Source organism: Silene latifolia, chromosome 10, assembly GCF_048544455.1.
Source record: "Silene latifolia isolate original U9 population chromosome 10, ASM4854445v1, whole genome shotgun sequence".
NCBI classification, from domain to species: Eukaryota; Viridiplantae; Streptophyta; class Magnoliopsida; order Caryophyllales; family Caryophyllaceae; genus Silene; species Silene latifolia.
Genome location: NC_133535.1, coordinates 143828374 through 143853012, shown reverse-complemented (window position 1 = coordinate 143853012; position 24639 = coordinate 143828374). Strand labels below are relative to the sequence as shown.

General features: G+C 37.0%; 4 protein-coding genes across 4 annotated transcripts; 2 read left to right on the top strand and 2 right to left on the bottom strand.

Moving 5' to 3' along the window:
• Positions 1-4072: 4072 nt before the first annotated feature.
• LOC141608395 (secreted RxLR effector protein 161-like) lies at positions 4073-4764 on the top strand. Its single transcript, XM_074427753.1, has 2 exons — positions 4073-4224; positions 4326-4764. Exons 1-2 carry the CDS (start codon positions 4073-4075, stop codon positions 4762-4764), a joined length of 591 nt encoding a protein of 196 aa, XP_074283854.1.
• A 1229-nt stretch (positions 4765-5993) lies between these two features.
• LOC141609273 (auxin-binding protein ABP19a-like) lies at positions 5994-7060 on the bottom strand. The gene has a single exon (XM_074428390.1). The coding sequence runs from the start codon at positions 6942-6944 to the stop codon at positions 6303-6305; it is 642 nt and encodes a 213-aa protein (XP_074284491.1). The 5' UTR covers positions 6945-7060; the 3' UTR covers positions 5994-6302.
• A 2431-nt stretch (positions 7061-9491) lies between these two features.
• On the bottom strand, positions 9492-10473 carry LOC141609271 (auxin-binding protein ABP19a-like). The gene has a single exon (XM_074428389.1). It carries the CDS (start codon positions 10374-10376, stop codon positions 9735-9737), a length of 642 nt encoding a protein of 213 aa, XP_074284490.1. The 5' UTR covers positions 10377-10473; the 3' UTR covers positions 9492-9734.
• Positions 10474-14318: 3845 nt separating this feature from the next.
• On the top strand, positions 14319-16790 carry LOC141608394 (uncharacterized). The gene is made up of 3 exons (XM_074427752.1): positions 14319-14426; positions 15007-15210; positions 15723-16790. The coding sequence occupies exons 1-3, from the start codon at positions 14319-14321 to the stop codon at positions 16788-16790; spliced, it is 1380 nt and encodes a 459-aa protein (XP_074283853.1).
• The last annotated feature ends 7849 nt before the right edge of the window (positions 16791-24639 follow it).

Here is a 24639-nt window from a genome sequence, read left to right as displayed (position 1 = left end):
AGATCAATGTTCATTAATGGTATTGTATCTATTGTTTTTCGCCTGTGTTCTTGGAGATTAAATGTTTAACATATTTCTACTTATTCCAACACACATAAGGTTAGACAATAGAATGACTCACATTAAAGTAATGGGTAAATTCATGTTATGAATTGTTAACATATTATGATAATATATTTACCATTAACTTTAAATGTTTATTTTGTATATATTACATGTTAGTCACCAAAGTGGCCTTGTTATATTGCATTTAAACATTTGAAATTAAAGTTTTTAATTGATCATGATTAAAAGGGATGTATAAATGACATTATAGATAGATTGATCAATTATTTTTTGTCATCTATATTTTGGGAGATCACCCAAAGGTGGGTCATTAAATATAGTTGATGATATAAAAGGATTAATTATTCATAAATTGGGTCTAATAGTATGTATATCCAATGATAGCATTCTTATTTGATTCATGTGTGTTATAATTAATTGTTAAAATATACATTAACATCTATGATGGCTACTTGTATTTAAGTGTTGCCCAAAGGTCATTTAAATACATGTATAAAAGTTTATATAATATTATTTGAATCTGTATGATAGTTTTTCAAAGCACTAATTGGTAACATGTATAAATTTTTGCAGCATCTCCAAATATGTTTGCATCTGCTGACTCTTTTGTAAAGTTCAATGGGCTTAATTATGATGAGTGGGCCTTAAAGATCCAGTATACACTGGGTATAATGGCTTTGGACATTGCCATCCTGACATATGAGGTGCCAACCAAAATTACACCTGAAAGCTCCGAAGCCGAAAAGTGTCATTATCAGGCTTGGGAGAAATCTAACAGGTTGGGTTTACACCTCATGAGGATGACAATGGCTGATAACATTAAGCCCTCCATGCCTAAAACAGAGAAAGCAAGAGAATTCATGCTTAAAGTAAAGGAGTGTTCACAGTCGGATTTAGCTGATAAGTCAATTGTTGGTAGTTTAATGAGTGAGCTAACTACTAAAAGGTTTGACTGGTCTCAACCGATTCATGATCATGTGACACACATGTCTAACTCCGACAAAGTTGAAGACTTTAGGAATGGATGTAAGTGATACTTTCTTGGTCCAATTCATCATTAACTCTCTACCTTATGAGTTTGGCCAGTTTCAGGTGAACTATAACACCATTAAAGATAAATGGAACTATCAAGAGTTAAAAGCCATGCTTATACAGAAGGAGGGGAGATTAAAGAAGATGAAAGATCAAACTGTTCATTTCCTAAGTCATGATGGTGCCAGCAGCAGCAAGGCTAAACCGAGTAAGAAGGGTAAGAATGGTAAGAAGGGAAAGTATTTCTTTAAGGGACCTGAAAGTGCGATCCAGAAAGAGAAGAAGTGTCACTTTTGTAAGAAAACGGGACACTTTAAGAAGGATTGTCCTAAAAGGAAGACATGGTTCGAAAATAAAGGTAAACATTATAGTTTTGTTTGCTTTGAATCAAATCTTATAGAAGTACCTAGTAATACTTGGTGGTTAGATTCTGGTGCAACTACTCATATTTCTCACATTAAAGAGGGATATCGTATGATCCAGCCCATAAGAGGAGCTGAACAGTTTGTATCCATGGGAAACAGGATGAAAGCACACATTGAGGGCATTGGGACTTACAGATTAATCTTAGACACTGGTTGTCATATAGATCTTACAGATTGTCTCTATGTACCCGATTGTGCTAGAAATCTTGTATCATTAAGTAAATTGGATAATTTAGGTTTTAATTTCAAGTTTGGACATGGTGTATTTTCTATGTACCGTAATGAATACTTTTATGGTAGTGGTACTTTGATTAATTCACTTTATAGGTTCAATCTTGATGTTAAATTTTCCGATTCCCTATTTTATGTTGAGTGTCAAGGTATTAAACGTAGTGCATCGAATGAAAAATCAGCTTACTTGTGGCATCAAAGGCTAGGTCACATATCCAAAGAAAGGTTAACGAGGTTGGTAAAAGATGAAATTCTACCTCAATTGGATTTTAGTGACTTAGATGTGTGTGTAGACTGCATTAAAGGTAAGCAGACTAAACATACAGTAAAGAAATCAGCTACAAGAAGCTCTCAGCTTTTAGAAATTATACACACCGACATTTGTGGACCTTTTGACACTCCATCTTGGAGTGGTGAAAAGTACTTTATCACTTTTATAGATGATTTCTCGCGGTATGGTTTCACTTATTTGTTGCATGAAAAGGCTCATTCCGTGGATGTCCTTGAGATATTCATAAATGAGGTGGAAAGGCAGCTAGAAAAGAAAGTGAAAATTGTGAGATCGGATAGAGGTGGTGAGTTTTATGGAAGGTTTACTGAAAATGGACAATGTCCTGGTCCATTTGCAAAGTTACTTGAAAGTAGGGGTATTTGTGCACAATATACAATGCCCGGTACACCTCAGCAGAACGGTGTTGCTGAAAGGCGGAACCGTACTTTAATGGAAATGGTTAGGAGCATGTTAAGTAATTGTTCTTTACCTCTTTCACTATGGATTTATGCATTAAAGACAGCAACCTATGTTTTAAATCGGGTTCCTAGTAAAGCAGTTCCTAAGACTCCTTATGAACTGTGGACGGGAAGGAAACCGAGTTTAAGACATCTTCGAGTTTGGGGTTGCCCAGCTGAAGTAAGGTTGTATAACCCAAATGAAAAGAAGCTAGATCCTAGGACAGTCAGTGGTTATTTCATTGGCTATCCTGAAAAGTCAAAGGGGTATATATTTTACTGTCCTAATCATAGTACGAGAATAGTAGAGACTGGAAATGCTAGATTCATTGAGAACGGTCAAACTAGTGGGAGCATTGAACCACGAAAAGTGGACATTAAAGAAATTCAGGTTGAAGCTTCTTCTCCTGAAGTTGCACAAGAAATTGTTGTACCAATCGTGTCGTCATAGTCAAATGACATAATGAGACAACAACGAAATGAAGTGCAAGACCCACAAAATGACAATAACAATGATGATCAAGTCACAACTCAAGGGGAGAATAATATGTCACGTGATCAGTCAAGGCAACCTGTAAGGCGAATGAGGGTAGTCAATGTTCCAGAGTAACAATTAAGGCGATCTATAAGAGAAAGAAGATCAGCCATCCCAGATGACTACGAGACATATAACGTTGAATGTGACTTGAGCATTAGTGAGGATCCCGTCTCATTCCGTAAGGCCATGGAAAGTGATAATTCTGAAAAGTGGTTAATTGCCATGAAAGAGGAGATGAAATCTATGGATGACAACAAAGTATGGGACTTAGTAGTGTTACCTGAGGGTTCTAAGGCCGTTGGGTCGAAATGGGTCTATAAGACCAAAAGGGACTCCAAAGGTAACATTGAAAGGTATAAGGCTCGACTTGTTCCCAAAGGTTTTACTCAGAAAGATGGTATTGACTATAAAGAAACTTTCTCTCCGGTGTCAAAGAAAGATTCTTTAAGAATTGTCTTGGCTTTGGTAGCTCATTATGATCTAGAGCTTCACCAAATGGATGTAAAGACCGCTTTTCTAAACGGTGAGCTTGAGGAAGAAGTATATATGGACCAACCTGAGGGATTTGCATCCCCGGGTAATGAAGATAAGGTGTGTATGCTGAGGAAGTCGATATATGGACTAAAACAAGCTTCTAGACAATGGTATCTAATTAAAGTTTAATGATACCATCACGTCATATGGGTTTGTAGAGATTACCGTTGATCGGTGTATCTACATTAAGATCAGTGGGAGCAAATTTGTTATTTTAGTTCTATATGTTGACGATATTTTACTTGCTGCGAATGATCTAGGAATGTTGCATGATGTAAAGAAATATCTATCTAAGAACTTTGAAATGAAAGATATGGGTGAGGCATCCTATGTGATCGGAATTGAAATTTTCCGTGATAGATCACAAGGATTGTTAGGGTTGTCTCAGAAAGCTTACATTGACAAAGTTTTAGAGAGATATAGAATGAATGAATGCTCCGCAGGGATAGTTCCTATACAGAAAGGGGACAAATTTAGTAAAATGCAATGTCCCCGTAATGAGCTGGAACGAAAATAAATGGAGAAAATTCCCTATGCATCTGTGGTTGGGAGTTTGAACTATGTTCAGACATGTACTCGACCAGATATCAGCTTTGCTGTTGGAATGTTGGGTCGGTACCAAAGTAATCCCGGGATGGACCACTGGAAAGCTGCGAAGAAGGTCCTTAGGTACTTACAAGTCACTAAGGAGCTCATGCTTACTTATAGGAGATCCGATCATCTTGAGGTGATTGGTTATTGATTCATTATGCCGGATGTGTTGATAGTAGAAAATCAACATTTGGCTACTTGTTCCTTTTAGCTGAAGGGGCAGTATCATGGAAAAGTGGGAAGCAGTCTGTCATTGCTACTTCTACTATGGAAGCCGAATTTGTGGCATGCTTTGAGGCCACTATTCATGCATTGTGGTTGCGAAACATTATCTCGGGACTTGGGATCGTCGATAGTATTGCCAAGCCGCTGAGAATTTATTGTGACAATTCTGCAGCCGTCTTCTTCTCTAAGAACGATAAATACTCCAAGGGTGCTAAACACATGGAATTAAAGTTCTTATCGGTCAAAGAGGAGGTACAGAAGCAAAGAGTGTCATTTGAGCATATAAGAACGGATAAAATGGTGGCAGATCCATTAACTAAGGGATTACCACCCAAGGCGTTCATTGGCCATGTAGGACGCATGGGTGTTGTATCAAAGGCCTTGTTATTATAAAGTTAATATGCTTGTAATAAATATGACATCTAGAATTCACTTATAGTATTGTTTCTGTTATAATAGACATGTTAATCATTATAGTATATGTATACATTACAGTTATTAGATTACATGTGACTAATTGTGAGAATTAATGTTCTTCTCAAATTAAAGTTTTACCTAGATTTGGAATTGATTTGTGATACATGGAAGGAATCATGTCGATTAGTAAATGACGTGTGACCGCCATGATCCAATTAGTTCTATTTCGATTAAGGATATGAAAGTTAGTGACTTTAACATAAAAGTGCACATTATAGTAATTGAACCATCAAGTCAACACAAAGGCCAAGTGGGAGAATGTTAGAATATTTAATAATATTCTAGTGGCCTATGTGTTTCGGGTTTAAATAAAAGTTAAGTTAATATTAAATATTACGGGACTTTAATATAAAAGACGACACCGTGATGGATCGGTCTCGATTAAATGTAATTAAAGTTCGGGAATTATTATTCCCTCCTACCTTACCCTAATATACGTCGTCTTTCACGAAAAGGTACGAACGGTTTTGTTTTTGCGAAAAGGTACGTAACCCATCATATATATATGATGGGATACAGTAAGAAAAGTATAACATTTATAATCAAACTGGCAAAAACCACAAACATACGTACAATAGAAAAGAAAAGTGAAAGGGGTGAAAAGACACAGTTTCTTCCTCCATCATCAAAGGAACATAAAGAGAAGGGTTAAGGAGGAGAATCAATCTGATATACTTCTTATTATTGAATTGATTGCGTCTGTAAGACATGGACCTATTAGTCCTTTATTCCGTCTTTTAATTGTATAAAGGGTTGAATTAATTCAAGTCTATATTAATTCTTGGGAATGATTTCATTAATGAAATTATAAAGTTTATCTAACATGAGACAGATGACGTATATACTAACCTTCATTTCAGCGTGTTCTTCCCACTTTTCAAAACATATGACGACATTGTAAAAGTTTGAAAAACATGAAAAAATGGAGGTAAATCAGATGACTAATCAGATAAACAAAGGGAAATTAGTCATTTTAGAAGGGTAATATTGAAAATTTCCCTTTCCCTTAACTTTTGAAAGAGGATAAGTTATCGTGTATTAAAGACATACAACTATTATGCAATAAAATGGTTATGATTAAGAAAAGCATACAATATGTCGAAGATTAATATTGAAATTAAGAAGCACAAGGTAGCGCTATATCGTTTTCTATTAAATAATTATCTTATTAATTGTTGGCAAATATCATCCAAACAAATTTGCTTTATTGTTACACAAAATAAATGACCTGATAACTCCGTTCCATACAAGTAACAAGTTATACAAGTTTAGCGTTTCATATATGAATAATTGTATGTAAAAATAAATTGTAGACATATTACAAGAAGGAAAATTAAGCAAGATATTCTACCAGGTACCTTTATTTTTCCATATTTTACATAGTACCCTCTTTTGAAATAAAAATCTTTGACTATTTATAATTCTTGGTTACGAACTCCAAACACGGCAAATCATCAGTTAGTTCCACCAAAGAGTTCCTTCAACTTCTTCACTTGGGCAGCATCCACCAAAGTGATCTTCTCAATCACATCTGTTGGCAAATCATTTCCAAACAAAGAAGTGGTTGTAGTTTGGAAACCAGGGCTCGGACTGTTTAAACTAACAAACGCAAGAGCAGGTTCGTGACCTACATTTACTTGAAAATGCAACATACTTTGTGGGAATATCATTATATCACCCTTATTTAACGTTTTATAGTAAGCAACATTATTTGAATCAATAAAACCAGCAATAATTGAACCATCAATTACCAAAATCAGTTCCGAAACACGGTGGCTGTGGATTGGGATCACTCCACCCACACCGATGTCAAGTCGAATCATCGAAAGGCCCAATCCGTTTAATGCAGGAAATGTTGTATCGACTGCAAACGTTGAAGCGGCATTGAAAACGTTGGCTGACGTGTTCCCTGGAACGCCTAATCCGCAGAAAACAAAGTCGTCGACGGTTAAATTTCCCGGGTTCTTACACGGATATCCGACAGGTCCCACCGGGTAATTGAAGTCTGCTACGCAGAAATCGACAACACTTGTAGCGGATGATACCGTTAAAAGGACTAGAAACGAAAATAAAAAGGAGAGTTTTGGTAATTCCATGTTTAGAAAATGTTGATAATTAAGAGTGTGTAAGTGTGTTTAGGTGTGATTTAGGGTAATGTGGGACTGTGGGAGGACTATATATAGGAGTTCAAAGGTATGTAGTCTATGTACAATGCTTGCTTGATTCTCTCATTGCTTACGTGAATATAATCATGTTCATTTCATATAATAACAATATAATGCGCAGCCGTGTAATTAAGACTACATACTTTTAACGGTCAATTAGTCTTACTATAGATGGATATATCCGTCTAAAGTAAAATACGGGTCAAATATGCTTAAAGTGGTGACATTTTTGGGCCCACCATACAACTTATTGCTTGTATTATACTTTAAGTGGGTGAATATTTGACCCGTCTATAACTATAGACGGATATCTCCCGTCTATAATGAGAATTTGTGTTCAACCACTGGAAGTGGAAAGTCTAAGAAATTTACGTGAGCAATTTTAATTTGTGTGACAAAAAAAACTAATCCCTTCGTCTCGGTCATTTGTTGTCTTATTTAGGGGTGGAGCCATGATTTAAATACATATAGGGCTATATTATAGAATTTTTAAAATACGGTTATACTCCCTCCGTCCCGGTCAATTGCTGTCCTTTCGTTTTGGCACAAAGACCAAGGAATGAGGAAAAGGCCAATAACTAAATGACAAGTGGAACAAATTGAATGAAAATGATCAAATTACTCATCAAGTTGATTCTTAAAATAGAAAGGACAACAAATGACTGAGACACCCAAAAATGAAAAAGGATAACAAATGACCGGGACAGAGGGAGTAATTTTTTTTTTTAAAGTTCAAAAGTGATATAAGCACTATTTGTAATTTAAGGGAAAATAAAACACCATGAGTTTAGAATTTGTGTTCAACCACTGGCGGTGTGGAATACTTGTTGCGATGAGTATTCTGGCAGGACTACACACTTTAGTGTGTAGTCAGGTGTGTGGAGTTGTGATGGAGATTGGGTGATTTGTGTATTGTATCTATTGTATTGTTTTTGTGTAATCAGTAACTGACCCCGTTTAAATATTTTGAAAACTGTGGTGATTCATTCGGGGATGATGAACAGTTATTGAGCAGGTATGAGATGGATGCGCATGGGATAGCTGGGTTGAGTCACCACGAGATGTTTAGAAGTCTTCCGTTGTGTCTTGAACATTTATTTACTTTATTTGAGTTAGCATTTTGGAACGGTTGTATTTTCATTTGACAGTTTTGGTTTGGACTTGTATCGCTTTAAATATATTTAATAAAGTACATTTCGTTATTGTCTATTTGATATACATTGCCTCGGGTAACCAAGATGGTAGCATTCTCATGCCTTAACTGGTCCTGGTAAGGCACTTGGAGTATGGGGGTGTTACCTATATAGTATAACTAGGTTTGATGCCCGGCTACGCCCAGGCTACCTTTATTTACCATTTAATTTTATTATCTATGAAATACGATTCGCTAAATTTGGTTAACACATACATTTACAATTTATATCTTGAAATTATGATGAGATGTAAAATTAATCAACAATTTATGAGACACGTTCACCACTCCCGTTGTTAATATTATTACTTTCACTATATCCCCGGTTAATACTATTACGTTCACTACTTCTTCGATTACTGTTGTTTCTTTAACTACTCCTGCTAATTTTACGGTTAATCCGTTAGTTTTCTCAAACTCATATATTTAAATAAACTAATATTTTCCTAAAATCGTAATTGTTAGTTAATTTTTCATAGTCTCTCTGTTGTTTCTACTGTTACTTTCATTACATGTGTTGCATTGTGACTACTATTACTTTCATTTCTCCCACCGTCATTATTTTTTCTTTCACTACTCCTGCATTTATTATTGTTAATTTTACTACTCCCGTTGCTGCTAGTATGACTTTCACTAGTCACATGGTTAGTTACTATCATATTAGTTGATTATGTAGTTGTATTAGAGTTATATATATTTAAATAAATCTGAAATATTAGATTAAAATATTATTTAAAAGCAATCATTATTATTTACTAATTAAATTACAAATCAAAATAATTATGGAATATTATATTTTTTTTTTGGAAATCTAGCTTGATTTATTTATCTTTTAATAGTTACCAAAATATAACATAGTTATATTATATTCGTGTATGTTAAATAATTAACATCTTTTTTATACTAATTAATACCATAAGTGTGACATGTTTATTTTAAGGAAAATCACCATATTATGAGGTTCTCTAAATTTATACTTCAACCAAAACTATATAATATTTACACTCAAGTCCCTTGTTCAGGTCCATCACACAGTGATGTGATTAAAAACTATATAATATAATTAATTTGTATAGATTTATTTAATTGCATTGAAGTCCTTTGGTTTCTGGAATTAATATATAATATTGATTGATTGATGATTGATTGATTGATTGATTAATTTGTATAACTTTCTTTAATTACATTGAATTCCCTTGATTTCTGGATTTAATATATAGTATTGATTGATTGATAATTATCTTATTAATTGTTGGCAAATATCATCCAAACAAATTCGCTTTATTGTTACACAAAATAAATGACCTGATAACTCTGTTCCATACAAGTAACAAGTTACAAGTTTAGGGCTTCATATATGAATAATTGTACGTAAAAATAAATTGTAGACATATTACAAGAAGGAAAATTAAGTAAGATATTCTATCAGGTACCTTTATTTTTCCATATTTTACATAGTACCCTCTTTTGAAATAAAAATCTTTGATTATTTATAATTCTTGGTTACCAACTTCAAACCCGACAAATCATCAGTTAGTTCCACCAAAGAGTTCCTTCAACTTCTTCACTTGGGCAGCATCCACCAAAGTGATCTTCTCAATCACATTTGTTGGCAAATCATTTCCAAACAAAGAAATGGTTGTAGTTTGGAAACCAGGGCTCGCACTGTTTAAACTAACAAACGCAAGAGCAGGTTCGTGACCCACATTTATTTGAAAATGCAACAAACTTTGTGGGAATATCATTATATCACCCTTATTTAACGTTTTATAATAAGCAACATTATTTCCATCAATAAAACCAGCAATAATTGTACCATCAATTACCAAAAGCAATTCCGAAACACGGTGGCTGTGGATTGGGATAACTCCACCCACACCGATGTCAAGTCGACCCATCGAAAGGCCCAATCCATTTAATGCAGGAAATGTTATATCGACTGCAAACGTTGAAGCGGCATTGAAAACGCTGGTTGACGTGTTCGCTGGAACGCCTAATCCGGAGAAAACAAAGTCGTCGACGGTTAAATTGCCCGGGTTCTTACACGGATATCCGGCAGGTCCCACCGGGTAATTGAAGTCTGCTACGCAGAAATCGACAACACTTGTAGCGGATGATACCGTTAAAAGGACTAGAAACGAAAATAAAAAGGCAAGTTTTGGTAATTCCATGTTTAGAAAATGTTGATAATTAAGAGTGTAAGTGTGTTTAGGTGTGATTTAGGGTAATGTGGGAGGACTATATATAGGAGTTCAAAGGTATGTACAATGCTTGCTTGATTCTCTCATTGCTTACGTGAATATATTCATGTTCATTTCATAATATAACATTTTCAACTACCATTTCATAAGTATGCGCAGCCGTCTAAGACTACATACTTTTCAACTACCAATTAGTCTCACTATAGATGGATATATCCATCTAAAGTGAAATACGGGTCAAATATGCTTAAAGTGGTGACATTTTTGGGCTCCAACATGCAACTTGTTGCTTGTCTTATGCCTTAAGTGGGTGGATATTTGACCCGTCTATAACTATAGATGGATATCTCCCGTCTATAATGAGAATTTGTGTTCAACCACTGGAAGTGGAAAGTCTAAGAAATTTACGTGAGCAATTTTAATTTGTGTGACAAAAAAACTACTCCCTTCGTCTCGGTCATTTGTTGTCCTATTTACGGGTGGAGCCATGATTTAAATACATATAGGGCTATATTATAGAATTTTTGAAATACGGTTATAATTTTTTTTTTTAAAGTTCAAAAGTGATATAAGGAGTATTTGTAATTTAAGGGAAAATAAAATACCATGAGTTTAACAGAGAGTCTAAATATATTTTTTTATAAATTTAGAGTGGTTCGACAATTTTCTACTTCAAATCATTTCACTAGGTATTTATGTTGTCAAATTTGTAACACGTCTATTAAACGTAGACTTACTTGCTTGAAAATAGAAGATTTAATAAAAATATATTTAGAAATCTAAAACATAATGAATTTCATGTAAAAAATGATGTTTGGAAGACTTAATAAAAGATACCCAAAAGTTTGAAATTTAATGAGTTCCATGATATAAAAAAAATTATGTAAAAGGCTTAAACCCTCAACCTCCCAACTCATGCTACCTATAAACAAACTAACATTAATCAACTTTGCTAGTTTGCTACAATGTCTATAGTGGATAGTAAAAAATTATTTATCCCTAGTAGCCCTAGTAGCCACTCCTAGAGGTGGCAATCGGGTCACTCGGGTCGGTTACGGGTCGGGTCAAAGCGGGTCGGGTCATATCGGGTTCGGGTTATGTCGGGTCAGTGACGGGTTCGGGTCGGTTCGGTTCATGTCGGGTCGTCTTCGGGTCGGGTCATCAACGGGTGGCAAGTCGGGTCGGGTCATTAGCGGGTCAGTGTCGGGTCAGGTTATCAGCATATATTTTATCTTATATATTTCGTTTTAGATGGTAATTTTATGTTTAAATAATAGGTAGGTGTATTAATTGTAGTTTTAAGTGAAAATAATTAAGATAAATAACAATTTGGTGTTATTTAAACCATTATTAAACTAGTTCATTATCGGGTCATCTATCGGGTTGAGAAAATATCGGGTCACGGGTCGGGTCGGGTCGGTTCAGGTCGGGTTCGGGTTGGAGAAAGTAAGGTTGTTATCGGTTATCGGGTCGGTTCGGTTCGGGTCGGTTCGGTTTCGGTTCACCCAATTTTCGGGTTGTATCGGGTCGGGTTTCGGGCGGGTCGGGTCGGGTTCCTCGGGTCGGGTCAGCTTTTGCCAGCTCTAGCCACTCCCTCCCTCCGCCCATGGTCATATTTCATTTTGGGTGTCTTAGTTAATTGTTGTCCTTTCTATTTTAGGACTGCATTTGATGAGTAATTTGATCTTACATACCCAATTTGGTTTACTTGTCATTTAATAATTGGTCAATTACTCTTTCTTTGGTCTTTGTGCCAAACCAAAGGACCAGGACGGAGGGAGTAATGATACCCACATTCACAAAATAAGCCGAACTATGATTTAATTTAAAATAAACCATGTTATAGTCTTTCAAGAGTATTTGTTTGGATGGTGGCGTGTTGGGGTTGGATGTGATGGTTTTCGTCCATAAGTTAATGTCATTTGATTCTCATTTATTGTGTTTGATGTTTTTCTTAATAATCTCTTTTTTCAGGAGTCTTTGTTTTAGGTTTTGTGTTGGTAGGACTGTGAAGGTGGTTGCTTGTTTGTATTGTGTTGATTTTACTGCAGATCGGTTTTATGTGGTGAAGCTGGATAGGGGATTCATTGTTGGGATTTATTTGTTCCAACGTGCATACTTGTCTGGCTTCTTCACCTATTAGATTTTTGGCTATATAGATCGATCGTCCTTCAAGGTGTAGAATATCGTTGTCAAAATCGCGATCCGGATCGTACGATCCTACGATTCAAAAAGTGGAAAACGATTCAAATAGCTGTAGGATCGTTTTGGTGGTAGGATCGGTACAGGATTGTTCCGGATTGAATAGGATCATATAAGATCGTGTAGGATCGATGGTAGGATCGTTTAGGATCGTAAAAGACTTATTTGTGTTACAAATTGTGAGTTGGTTGTTCTTCTATACTTACAACTCTAAATTAATGGTATATATAATATATCGATATGATTATTAAAACTTTCATGTCATTAAATAGACTTTTACCTTATATATTTCACAAATTATACCAAATTGTTCACATAAACTTATTTATCCAAGCTATTTGTAGCCTTGTAGGATATTATGATCGATCCCTCAATTCGATCTTGCGATCGGATGTAACACCCCTTGTTTTATAATAATATTTTATTTGGAAGTTTATTAATGTATTTTGGAAATATATATTTATAAGCTTCCGTCCTCTATTTTATTATTTATCATTTTAATCTACTTTTGATTGGGCTAAAATATCCATGCACGATTTTACTATTTTAATTTAATAGTTACTTTTCTAATATAAGCTTTCCTTATGTTTTAATATGGCCCAACCTGATTTATAATCAGATGATCCATTGTATGAGTTAATGGACCCAAAGCCCATTAATCCCTTTATAAATAAATCTAACCTAGTAAGCAACTAGGTCATTCTTTATGGGTCCTGCTATACGTCGTCGACATTTTACTAAATATCGTCGACAATTAACGTAAAATTCCAAGTTTGCCCTCCATATCATGACTTCATATTGGTCTCACCAAAATGCAATTTCCGTCTCAAAACAGAAATGAAATTACCGTCTCAGTAAAACACAAGTCACCGTCTCACTAAAATATTGTACTCCAAAAAAAAAAAGTCGGGTTTTGTAATTAACAACATGAACGGGAACGATTTTAACAACGATTTCAACAATGAAGATAGTAACGAGGTTAGTTTACGATTTAGTTTTGTTAAAAATTTATGTTTTATTATCGTTTGAATCCCGAATTAGGATAGATGCCATGAATGTAGACGGAATTATGATAGAATTTGTGACGGATTTATATGAAAAAGCAATTGAAAAAAAAAAAAAAAAAAAAGAAAGAACACGGAATCGAGATTTGAGACGAGGGGGTTCTTCGTCCCAGGCCCGATCCGGACGAAGAACGGGTCGTCTAATGTTGGGCTTGGACGAAGGAATCCTTAAATGCTGGGCTTGGTGTTGGACGAAGGATCCCTTCGTGCAGGCTTGGTCTTGGACGAAGGTTTCCTTAAATGCAGCCCATTCTCGTTACTTTTTTTTTTTTTTTTTTTTTTTTTTTTTTTTTGTTTCCGACTCGTTTTGTATAAAATAATTAATTTCCGTATTTGTATTAAATTTTTTTATTTTTTATAGTTTCCGACAATTCAAATAATTATAATTAATTTCCGTTATTTCCGACTCGTTGTGTACAAAATAATTAAATGCCGTTTTTGTATTATAAAACAATTGAATTAATTAATTACCGTCTTTATATGAAATTTTTATCTTTAACATTTCCGACTCGTTTTGTAAAAAATAACTTATTACCGTGTTTGTATTAATTTTATATTATTTTATATTTACTTCGACTAGTCCCGTAGCAAATAATTGAATTAATAACTAACTAACTTGTTGAAATGCGTGCGCAGGTGATTAACGATGGAGACGGTGTTGATTACTCAGATCATTTTACGACAACTAGATTTTTTGCATCTAGTACTGAAGCGTTTAATTGGGCATATGAGATCGGGCTCCGACTCGGGTTTGGTATAAAAAAATCAAGCAACAAGAAAGTTGGTCGTAACACGAATTTGAGACAACGTTATTTTGTTTGTCGGATGGGTGGAAAAGGTCCCGTAAATAAGGATGCCGATTCTTTAATGAGGGGTAACACCGCTACCGCGTGGTGCAATTGCAAATTTTCAATGAAAGTTGTTGAACTAGAAGAGAATAAGTGGCAGCTTGTGATGAGATCCGGGTTTCATAATCATGGTTTAACGTTGTATTGTGACGGCGAATACTTTGCAAAGTTTGATGACGAGGAGTTGGCTTATATCGATGCCCAAGTTAGAGCTCACGTTAGACCGGCAATTATTAGTGCGGGTTTACATCAGCGAAATCCGGAAAAGTCAAGACCTAATCGGCGACAAATCTACAATCGTTCTCGGAAAGTAAGGGTCGAGGAAAGAGATGGGAGAAACCCGGCTGTGAGATGTTAGCACTTGCGGTTCAAAGATAAGTACGTTCATTATTGGGTCAGCGATCGGGAGACCGATGAGCTAACCCACGTGTTCATGGCTCATCCGAAGCGGTTAAGATGTTTCGATCATACTATTATGTGGTACAGATCGATTCCACGTACAAGACAAATGAATACCGTCTTCCGCTTGTTGAGATGGTTGGAGTCACACCCGTCGGGAAGAGCTTTGTCATCGCGTATGCTCTTGTGACGCATGAGTCGGAGGAGAAATATCTGTGGGTCCTACGGAAACTGAAGGCCCTGCTCAATGATGCCGTTCAACCTAATGCTATTGTTCCGATTGCGAGAAAGGTTTGTTGAACGCGATTCCCATTGTTTTTCCGGATTCGTCTCACTTGCTATGTCTTTGGCATATATATTCTAACGTGGAGACGAAAGCACTTGATATCACGAGTCAAGATAGTTGGGCTAAGCACGTAACTTTTACCTTGTTTACTGCGGTTGTCGAGGCGGAGACCGAAGATAACTTTAATGTTGCGTGGGGCAAATTGGCAAGGGAATGGGCGGGAGTGGCGACTTATATTGAGAGGCAATGGTTCCCGCACTTGGAAAAATGGGCCAAGTATAGAACGAACAACATAACTCATTTTGGCAATACTTCTACATCCCGGGTTGAGTCGGCTCATGCGAATTTGAAGAGATGGTGAATAGCGCGGCTGGCGATTGATAGCATCTGGAGTCGGTTTCATTCTTTGATGGAAACGCAACATGTTGAGATCCGACACTCGTTGGAGTTATCTAGATCGAGGCGGTTGACGGGGATTCAGCGATTATTTTCCAGACTTTCTTGCAAAATATCAAAGAATGCCATCACTGAATTGCGTAAAGAATTCGAAAGAGGTGCCAAGATGACGGAAGATGCCTTGACGATCGATTGCGGTTGTGTAAAGGCTACTACACTTGGTTTGTTATGTGCTTGTTCACTTCACCGCATTTCTAGAAACGGATCTCGGGTGCCTGTTGATGTGTTACATGCATTTTGGAGGAAGTTGGAGTACGATGGTTCGGAGGCAATGCCGACTTGTGATGATGATCGGTTGGAGGAGTTATTCGATGAAATTCGGAATGCAGATCCGAGTATGAGATCATCCATGTTCGATGCCCTTTACTCTCAGATACATCCGGATCAGGAGGATGTAAACGAGCCTCGGGTCAACGAGAACCCTAGAGGACGTCCGAGTAGGGGAACTCGTAGAGATCCGTCCGCCGTTGAGCATGCACGGGTTCGTGTTCGAGTAGGTACTCCGTCTTCCCAACGTACTCCGTCTAGTACCCCCCGTTCTACTCCGACGATTCCTGTTACTCCGTCGTCTACTCCCCGTTCTACTCCGTCGGTTCGTTTTACTCCGTATCGAACCCCCTGGTCCACTCAAACGGGCCCCGGTACACCGTCTACCACTGCTACCACGACTACGAAGAGTTTCGGCACAACGTATTGCGCACCTCTTGAGGTCGACTACACCATTGGTGATTTGAGGTATTTCCCTTATCGTGACTTCCTGCCTTCATTTTTTCACGAGTATGTAGAAGCATGGTTTAATCCTTACGGAGACGGTCATTGTGGTTTTCGAGTTATCTCACATGCTGTTCGGGGTGACCAATCTCATTTCACGATGGCTAGAACAGATTTACTTAGGGAAATTCATAGTCCCGATTACCGTGATCATATCTATGGCCCAGGGAGATTTGATACGGAGGTAGCTAGAATTACATTTATGGATCAGATACCGTGTGGCTCGGGTAATTGGATGGACGGTTTCGATCTATATGGTTATGCTACGATGTACAATTGGGTGATATGTTGTATTTCTGCATTTGACGATCGAGAAGGTCAGCGACATTGGAATGGTTGTTTTACTTATCCGATTTAATTATCCGATTATTGTAGTTTATTATCATCTGCATCCGATTAATTGACTTAAAACGTAATTTCATTAAAACAATCCTTAAAAACATAATTAAAACATAAACCAATAAAAACATAATTAAAACATAAACCAATAAAAACATAATTAAAACATACCATACCCCAAACCCTAAACCCAAACCCTAAACCCAAACCCTAAACCCAAACCCTAAACCCCAAACCCTAAACCCCAAACGCTAAACCCCAAAACATAACATAATTAAATAACTACCGAACTTAATTATCTTCCGATGAAGAAGATGACGATTCCTCATCTTCTTCATGATCTTGAATCTCAATTTCTTCAGGTTGGGTAGACATATATTGAGTCAATAAATCATTCAAGTAGAGATAAAGAATTCCTTGCCCCGGCACTCTACCAGCACATAAGTCTGATAGTCTTGGGTAATCAATCACGGTGAGAATGCGCTCAAAATATGTAAAGATATCACTTTTTAACCTACGAAACTCCCACATCTTCTCGTTTAGTACTTCATCAGAAACAATCTCATCTCTAACTGCTGGAGTTAGAACATGATCCGGGTTTCCTTGTAAAATTATACAAAGGGTCCCAATTGGAGGTTCTTCAAGCATGTGCCATACAGTGTCACTGGGAACCACTGATTCAAGACGCTCAATTAGAATTGGTAAATTTTGAACAATTAAATCGATTCTTATTTGATAAACTCTGGTTTTTTGAGCATTTGTGAGAACCATTTTGGAATTAGATGTTGTGAGTTAATAATTAGTATTGTAGTGAGTGAAGATGATTTGGATGTTGTGATTGAAATTGACATAGAATGGCCTATTTATAACCTATTAATTATAACGGTTAAATTTGAATTATAACGGCTGTTTTTGAATTGTAACGGTTATTTTGAATTATAACGGTAAAAATTGAATTATAACGGCTGTTTTTGAATTGTAACGGTTATTTTGAATTATAACGGTACAATTTGAATTATAACGGTAAAATTTGAATTATAACGGCTATTTTTGAATTATAACGGCTATTTTGAATTATAACGGCTATTTTTGAATTATAACGGCTATTTTGAATTATAACGGCTATTTTTGAATTATAACGGCTATTTTGAATTAGAATTATAACGGCTATTTTGAATTATAACGGTCACATTTTTCCCTATATAAACATCTACAAAATGTTGTAATTTTGCACTCATCTTCAACCTTTTCTATTTTCCAATCATCTTCATCATCTTCCATTTTCTTCTTCAAATCTGTACTTATGTCAACATCATCCTCAATGTGGGTATGATCTGCACATACCCAAACTGTCGTAAACACCGATCAGGCTGGTACGGCTCCGCTATGTCCATGAAACGAATACAACCGGTATACAAAGTACGAGGATGATATCTTTGCCCGACGCGGCCCGTACGGATCCCACCTAATGGAAGCACAAGTAAGCCCATCTAACAACCTCCGATACTCCAACAATTTCTCCGCATTTTGAGCGAAAGGACCAACGGATCTCCAAGAACACGACCGAGGCTGAGTAGGGTCAATTGCCGAAGGTGGACCGGGTCTGAACATAGGAAAATACTCATAGATCCACGATTGCAACAAGGTCAAGCAACCACCAATAGTCTTCACACCAGCACGTGAAGCCACCCCCAACTGTCGGTACATGAAGGCAAGTACACCGGCTCCCCAAGCGTAGTGGTGTACATCATCAGTATCATACACTAAAGGAAACAACTGAGGACGTAACCTATCACCTGATTTGTCGACAAAAAGTGTCGACCCCAACACCACAGCCAAAAACCCCGAGCAAAAACAACATCACAATTAGCTCTCGCCGTTTCACAAACTGCATCTACCAATATACCCCCACTCTTGTAAATAGGGACCTTCTTAGTAGAGTTTAACGGCAACCTCAACTGCTCTGATGAAATCCCAAAGAAGCCACATACATACATAAGGGGATCCGCCAACGTCCCGTCTTTACTCTCCACCTTACAACAGTTACCAGCAACCCGAATGCCTAAGATCTGCGCAACATCGTGAAGGAGTATGGACATCTCCCCAAAAGGCATGTGAAAACTGTTGGTGTCGGGTTGCCATCTCTCAACAAAAGCAGAAATAAGGGGCATGTTATAATTCTCGGCCATGGAATCTAATAGGTGAGAAAGACCAGTACCGTCATAAATAGTCTTAACGCCCGGAGGGAGTCGCCAACAACTCAACAACCCCGTCTTACCAAACCGGTGGTAACCCGTCAAAACTGGTCGACCAACCTCATTAGGAGTCGCCCATATGGTGTTGGCAATGTGGCCCCCGAAGCTAGGAATCACGTGGGGAAAGTCAGGACCACCAGGAACACGATGATCGATCAACCAAGAGACATCCTTACCCGACTTCTTCTTCGGAGCCACCACACTACTAGAACTACCATCCGACCTCCGCAGGAAACGGCCCTCCTCATTCCGTCTACGTGGCACCCTACGCACTCGCTCATAACCCGACCCCTCCTCACCTATCACATCACCTGACCGAACCAGCTCCTCCTCCAACCGCTCATCAGTCCACGAATCGGTACTACCATCTCCAACATCAGACTCGAACTGGAGCCCCTTTCGAGCTCGAACTTGACGGTCATTTCCTCCACCGGCCATCTATTCAAAAAATAAAACAAACAATTTATAAATATAAGTTTAAGTAAATTAAAAATTTTAAAAAAAATAACAAAGTAATCCGGAACGGGGTTTATTAATAATAATTAATTAATATTTTACGTAAACTAAACGAGACGCAACAAAAACATATTTACAACAACTTGATTACTTAAATTAATAAAACAAACAATTTATAAATATAAGTTTAAGTAAATTAAAAATTTAAAAAAAAAAACAAAATAACCCGGAACGGGGTTTATTAATAATAATTAATTAATATTTTACGTAAACTAAACGAGACGCAACAAAAATATATTTACAACAACTTGATTAATTAAATTAATAAAACAAAAGGGGTTTATTAGTAATAATTAATTAATATTTTACGTCGACAAAACGAGACGGAAATAATATATATTTACAACGCCTTCGGCACGGACGAGAATTATTATTAATAATTTATTACTTTATAACGATAACAAAACAAGACGGAAAAAAATTTATTTTGAAAAAAAAAAAAAAAAAAGTCTCGAGAAATTCTAAAACAAAAAAAAAAAAAAAAAAAAAAAAAACGAACCTGAACACTGGGCCAGACGAAGGATTTCTTCGTCCCAGACCAGGCCCAGACGAAGGATTCCTTCGTCCACAGCCCAAATCAGACGAGAGAATCCTTCGTCTGGGCTTGGCCTTGGACGAAGAACCCCCTCGTCCAGGCCCAGATTCAGTGTATTTTTTTTTTTTTTTTTTTTTCGATTAATTCATACGATAATTGCGTTTGATACTCCCTAAACACGACTAAATCCGATTGAAATCTTAGCACCTATCCTAATTCCGTCACTAATTTGGCATCTATCCTAATTCCGTCACAAATTTACAACCTTAACAAAATACTACAAAAATAAATTTAATAGTAATCACATACCTTGTTGAATGTTTGAATTCGTGACGGAAATTATGCGGTCGATACGTTTTTTTGTTGAAATTTGAGTCGGGTTTTTTTTTTTTTCAAAATTTGGAATGCGATAGTTAGTTATTGAATAAAAATGAAAATATAAGGGGGAGTGTGAGGGAGGGGCAAAATTGGAAGTTCATTAAAATTGTCGACGATATTTAGTAATTTGTCGACGACCTTTAGCAGCCAGGTTCTTTATTTCCCACGTGAAAGTGCCGCACGCTACTTCTGCCATTCCTCTCTTTTGTTCTTCTTTTCTCCCTTTGACGACTCCATTATTTTATATCTTTTCTTCTTCCAAATGCAAAGATAAATTATATTTTCACAATCCTTACTCTTACCTCTACAATATTTTATTCTCCAAATATTTTTATGGGAATTATTTGTATGAACCTTTAGACCTACCTTTAAGGTCTCTTATTTTAATGGGTGAAGAAGAAGAATAGTCTTTCATGGCGTTTTCAAGGGTTTCGGTCTGTGCTTTTATTTTTGTGTCGCTTTTCGGGATGTTGACACGTGTTGGAGACAAGACTTTGTTGCTCGTATTCTTTATGAAGGTTTTCATTAATTGCTAAAAAGGTAACTATGTGCTTTCCTTTAATCGTGTTTATGCCAATTGATGTAATTTACATGATTTAATAACTGATCTGTGAAATTGGTGCGTGTTTGATTGTTTATTATCATGTTAATTATATTTTTCGCATGTTTTTATATGATTTAATGTTTTAATTATGTCTCGTATATTGTTTACATGTTTATTATGGGTGTCATTAGCGCAATTAGGGTTTACGAATCAAACCCTAGCGGCGGCACTACTACAAATTCAAGCAAAGAGGACGCCCTTTAGAAGACGGTTGGACACGAAACCGTCTTCCATTTTACATATAATTTTGGCGCCCTTCATGACCACATACGCAACACGGTTAAGACATAGAAGCGTCTTTGATAAATAAGTAACGACGACGGTTGGTCAAAAAAAGCGCCATGCTTTACAAAAGAGGACGGTTATAGGTCCCAACCGGTTTCCACGGCATATATTCGGCCCTCAATTGTGTCGAGGCGATCATACACTTGGTCTTGAGTAACTTGGAGACGAGCTAGCGCGGTTAGGATTTGATCATTACCATTCTGGAGTTGGTTGAAGTTCACGTCGCTTGTTTCAGGCATCTTGGAAACTGGATAAGAGATCGACGACGAATCAAAGCACAATCGACCATTCTAGCACACTTACTCGAAAATGTTTTGTTTTTGACTCGTGAAGTGGGAGTGTGCCACTTGTGTCAAGTGAGTTTTGAGGAAACGACAAAGTTTTGAAAAATGTTGGTCCTAGTCAACTTTAGTGTAGTTGTAGGAGTGGACTCGAAGTGAGGTTTTGAAATGGGTTTTGAGGCCCGAATTTTGACTTGACAATTGGACAAAGTTCCGACTGATTTTGCGCTAATTTTAGGCCCAAGTTTCGAAATTTTTACATTTTAAAGAAGGATTTTGCTTTTACAAAATATCGCCATGGTTTGTTTTAGAAATGGTGATCACATATGGTACAAACATTATACAAGCATTATAACGGGATGCTGAGTGCTTTTAAAAGGGTTTTGGTTTAAAGGGTGGGTTGCCATACCGAACAATCAAACCCGGAGTCTGTGGAGAGGTTCGTACCAAACAAGAGTAAGGCCGATTCCTAGTCCATTTCCTCAAGTAGTGAAAGTCCTTGATACAAACAAGAGTAAGTACCATGGTATGGATGACGTCAATCGCTATCCATCCTTGGGCCCAAATAAGAATTAGGACCATTTAGACGGGACGATTGGTCGAAAGGGTTGGGTTGGGCCTAGGAAGGCCGAATAAACGATCTAGGAAGATCGAGTTATGAAAACCGACAATTGTCTTGTACAAACTATTCCCTAACCTTGTTCAAGTTTCACCCTTTTTGGCTACACGTAAGTGTATTATTCCCCAGCGGAGTCGCCAAACTGTGGACGCGGGCCCACGAGGGCGCTTGGAAAACAAGCGTTTGCATTTGTGGAGTCGCCACCAATTTATTGTGGAAAATTGGAAACCGTTCGAATATCTCGTGTCATGTCAAGACACAAAGTAGTGACATAGACACCAAGAACTCGTTACCCTTAGCATTCTATGTCTAGAGTGACTCTCGTGGATGCCAATGAACACGGATGTTCACAGAGATCTGGAGTAAGGGGTGAGAGTACGTATTAGGAAGCTCTTTTGATCGAACACCTAATCCCGCCCGCCTCGATAGCGGCCTCTACTAATGGTTAGGGAAAATTGTCCATACTCGATATGTTGTCGATTTATATGCATGCAATGCAACATCCATTAGATTAATCTTAGCATGTGAGAATTAATACTAAGTCGGTAAACACGTAATTTAACATGCAACTGGGTCGAAGTTGGAATTTAAGATTGATTACATGTGAAAACATACAAGCAATACAATGAAAGGAATACAATAATAAATACAATAAAGGAAAATTATAATAATTACAGCGGATTTAATTGATTTATGTCGAAAATACTTTTAAAATGGATGATTTGGGAAAAGAAAGAATAAGTAAATAAACGAACAGAAATTAGGGTGATAATACGATTAATAGTTAATTAAATACGTAATTAATAAACTAGGTCAAAGCAAAACGAGAGTTCAGGGACAGAAATCAACCAGGAACAGGCGCAGCAGAGCTGCGTCCCTTGGAAGAGGCGCAACCGTTGCTGCGTCCGTTCCTCGGCTCAGTTCTGGCTGTGAAGCCGGAATTGCAAATCGTTAATATTCGTGGGTGAATTTAATGCTTGATTATGAATGATTTACTCGGATGAAAGTGATTAGCAGATTATTTACATGTGATTGAGGTCATAAAAACGATATACATGGATAAAAACTAATTAGGACGAATATTCACAAGATTAATAAGACTAATTAATTACAAAATAACAAACTAAACAAATTAATTAGGCTAAACAGATTATTAATGATGAATTAATGATGGATAGGATAAACAAAAGGTGAAAAATATATCAATGACGAATTCCAGAGACTCAATATTGATGAATCGAACCTCTAAAACCCGAATTTGATTTTAATGACGAAAACCCGCAAATATGAATTATAAGGGATTTAAGTCGGGATTTATGATGAATGAATTAACGACGAATTATTGATATGTCAGATTATTATGCTTAAGTTATTATGTCAAAGAAACAACGAACGATTGAAAACAAAAGAAAAACAAACAAATTAACAGAAGACGAAGGAAGAAGAAAGGAAGCGAGAAGCTGCTGGCGGCCTCACGAAGAGAGCGCGAAAGTCAGTGCTGCGTCCCTTCGAAGAGGCGCAGCAGTTGATGCGTCCTTTCTCGACATCTGTCTTCTGACAAATCCGTAAAAAGGGTTTTAGAAATCGGTTTTAAGAATACTTTCGACATAAACCTTACAATATGATTACAATAAATAAAGAACAATAATTAAAAGAAGGATTTACACCCTCAGACTTACATGTTTAACGAAACGAGATGAACTAAGTTAACGTTTAGTGATGCTCGACTCGAATGTAGACGAAAGTGCCCTCTTAAGAGGAAAACGAACAAGATTGATTAAGTTGATTATTGTGGAGTTGGTCAAATTGGTCGGTCATGCAAAACGAGGCTGGTACTTAGAAGGATCCGAGCTTACGTGGTCGAATGTTCAAGCACGTAGACGCCAAAGATTAAGAACGTGGTCTAGAATGCAAAGGGAGAAGAGAAGGCCGGACACTCGCGTGAGAAATATGTGAGACCGAAGGTCTCTATTTATACTAATCACACGGAGGAAATTAGGGTTTTCGGAGAAACTTTGTAGTGAATCTCGAAAAGATATGAAAAGATACGAAAAATACGCAGAAAAGGACTTGGGAAGAGGCGGAGCAGGCACTGCGTCTCTTGGAAGAGGCGCAGCACTTGCTGCGTCCTTTCCCAAGTGGTTTCCTCCTGCGGAAGAAAGATTTCCATGTTTTGGTTATGGAATAACGGATTAATCTTGTTTTCCTTAATATTTTGTGTGAATATTACGGGAAATTATTTGCCAAAGATCAAAAGATTGCGAAATATGGAATAGAAATATCCGGAACATTCCAGAACATTCCGACTCGGTTTTAGAAAATGAAGACGTTTTTTGACCCGGACTCCAAATGTACTCTAATTACTGTCAAAACGACTGTATCGGCATGTAGATGA

Bases quoted from the DNA above. Each gene is read 5' to 3' on its own strand.
- LOC141608395 (XM_074427753.1), top strand. From the start codon at position 4,073: ATGGAGAAAATTCCCTATGCATCTGTGGTTGGGAGTTTGAACTATGTT. The intron at 4,225-4,325 runs GTACTTACAAGT...TGTTGATAGTAG, and splicing joins GCTGCGAAGAAGGTCCTTAG to AAAATCAACATTTGGCTACT.
- LOC141609273 (XM_074428390.1), bottom strand. From the start codon at position 6,944: ATGGAATTACCAAAACTCTCCTTTTTATTTTCGTTTCTAGTCCTTTTA.
- LOC141609271 (XM_074428389.1), bottom strand. From the start codon at position 10,376: ATGGAATTACCAAAACTTGCCTTTTTATTTTCGTTTCTAGTCCTTTTA.
- LOC141608394 (XM_074427752.1), top strand. From the start codon at position 14,319: ATGGAGACGGTGTTGATTACTCAGATCATTTTACGACAACTAGATTTT. The intron at 14,427-15,006 runs GTATAAAAAAAT...TATGTGGTACAG, and splicing joins CGGGCTCCGACTCGGGTTTG to ATCGATTCCACGTACAAGAC. The intron at 15,211-15,722 runs GTTTGTTGAACG...AAAATATCAAAG, and splicing joins TTGTTCCGATTGCGAGAAAG to AATGCCATCACTGAATTGCG.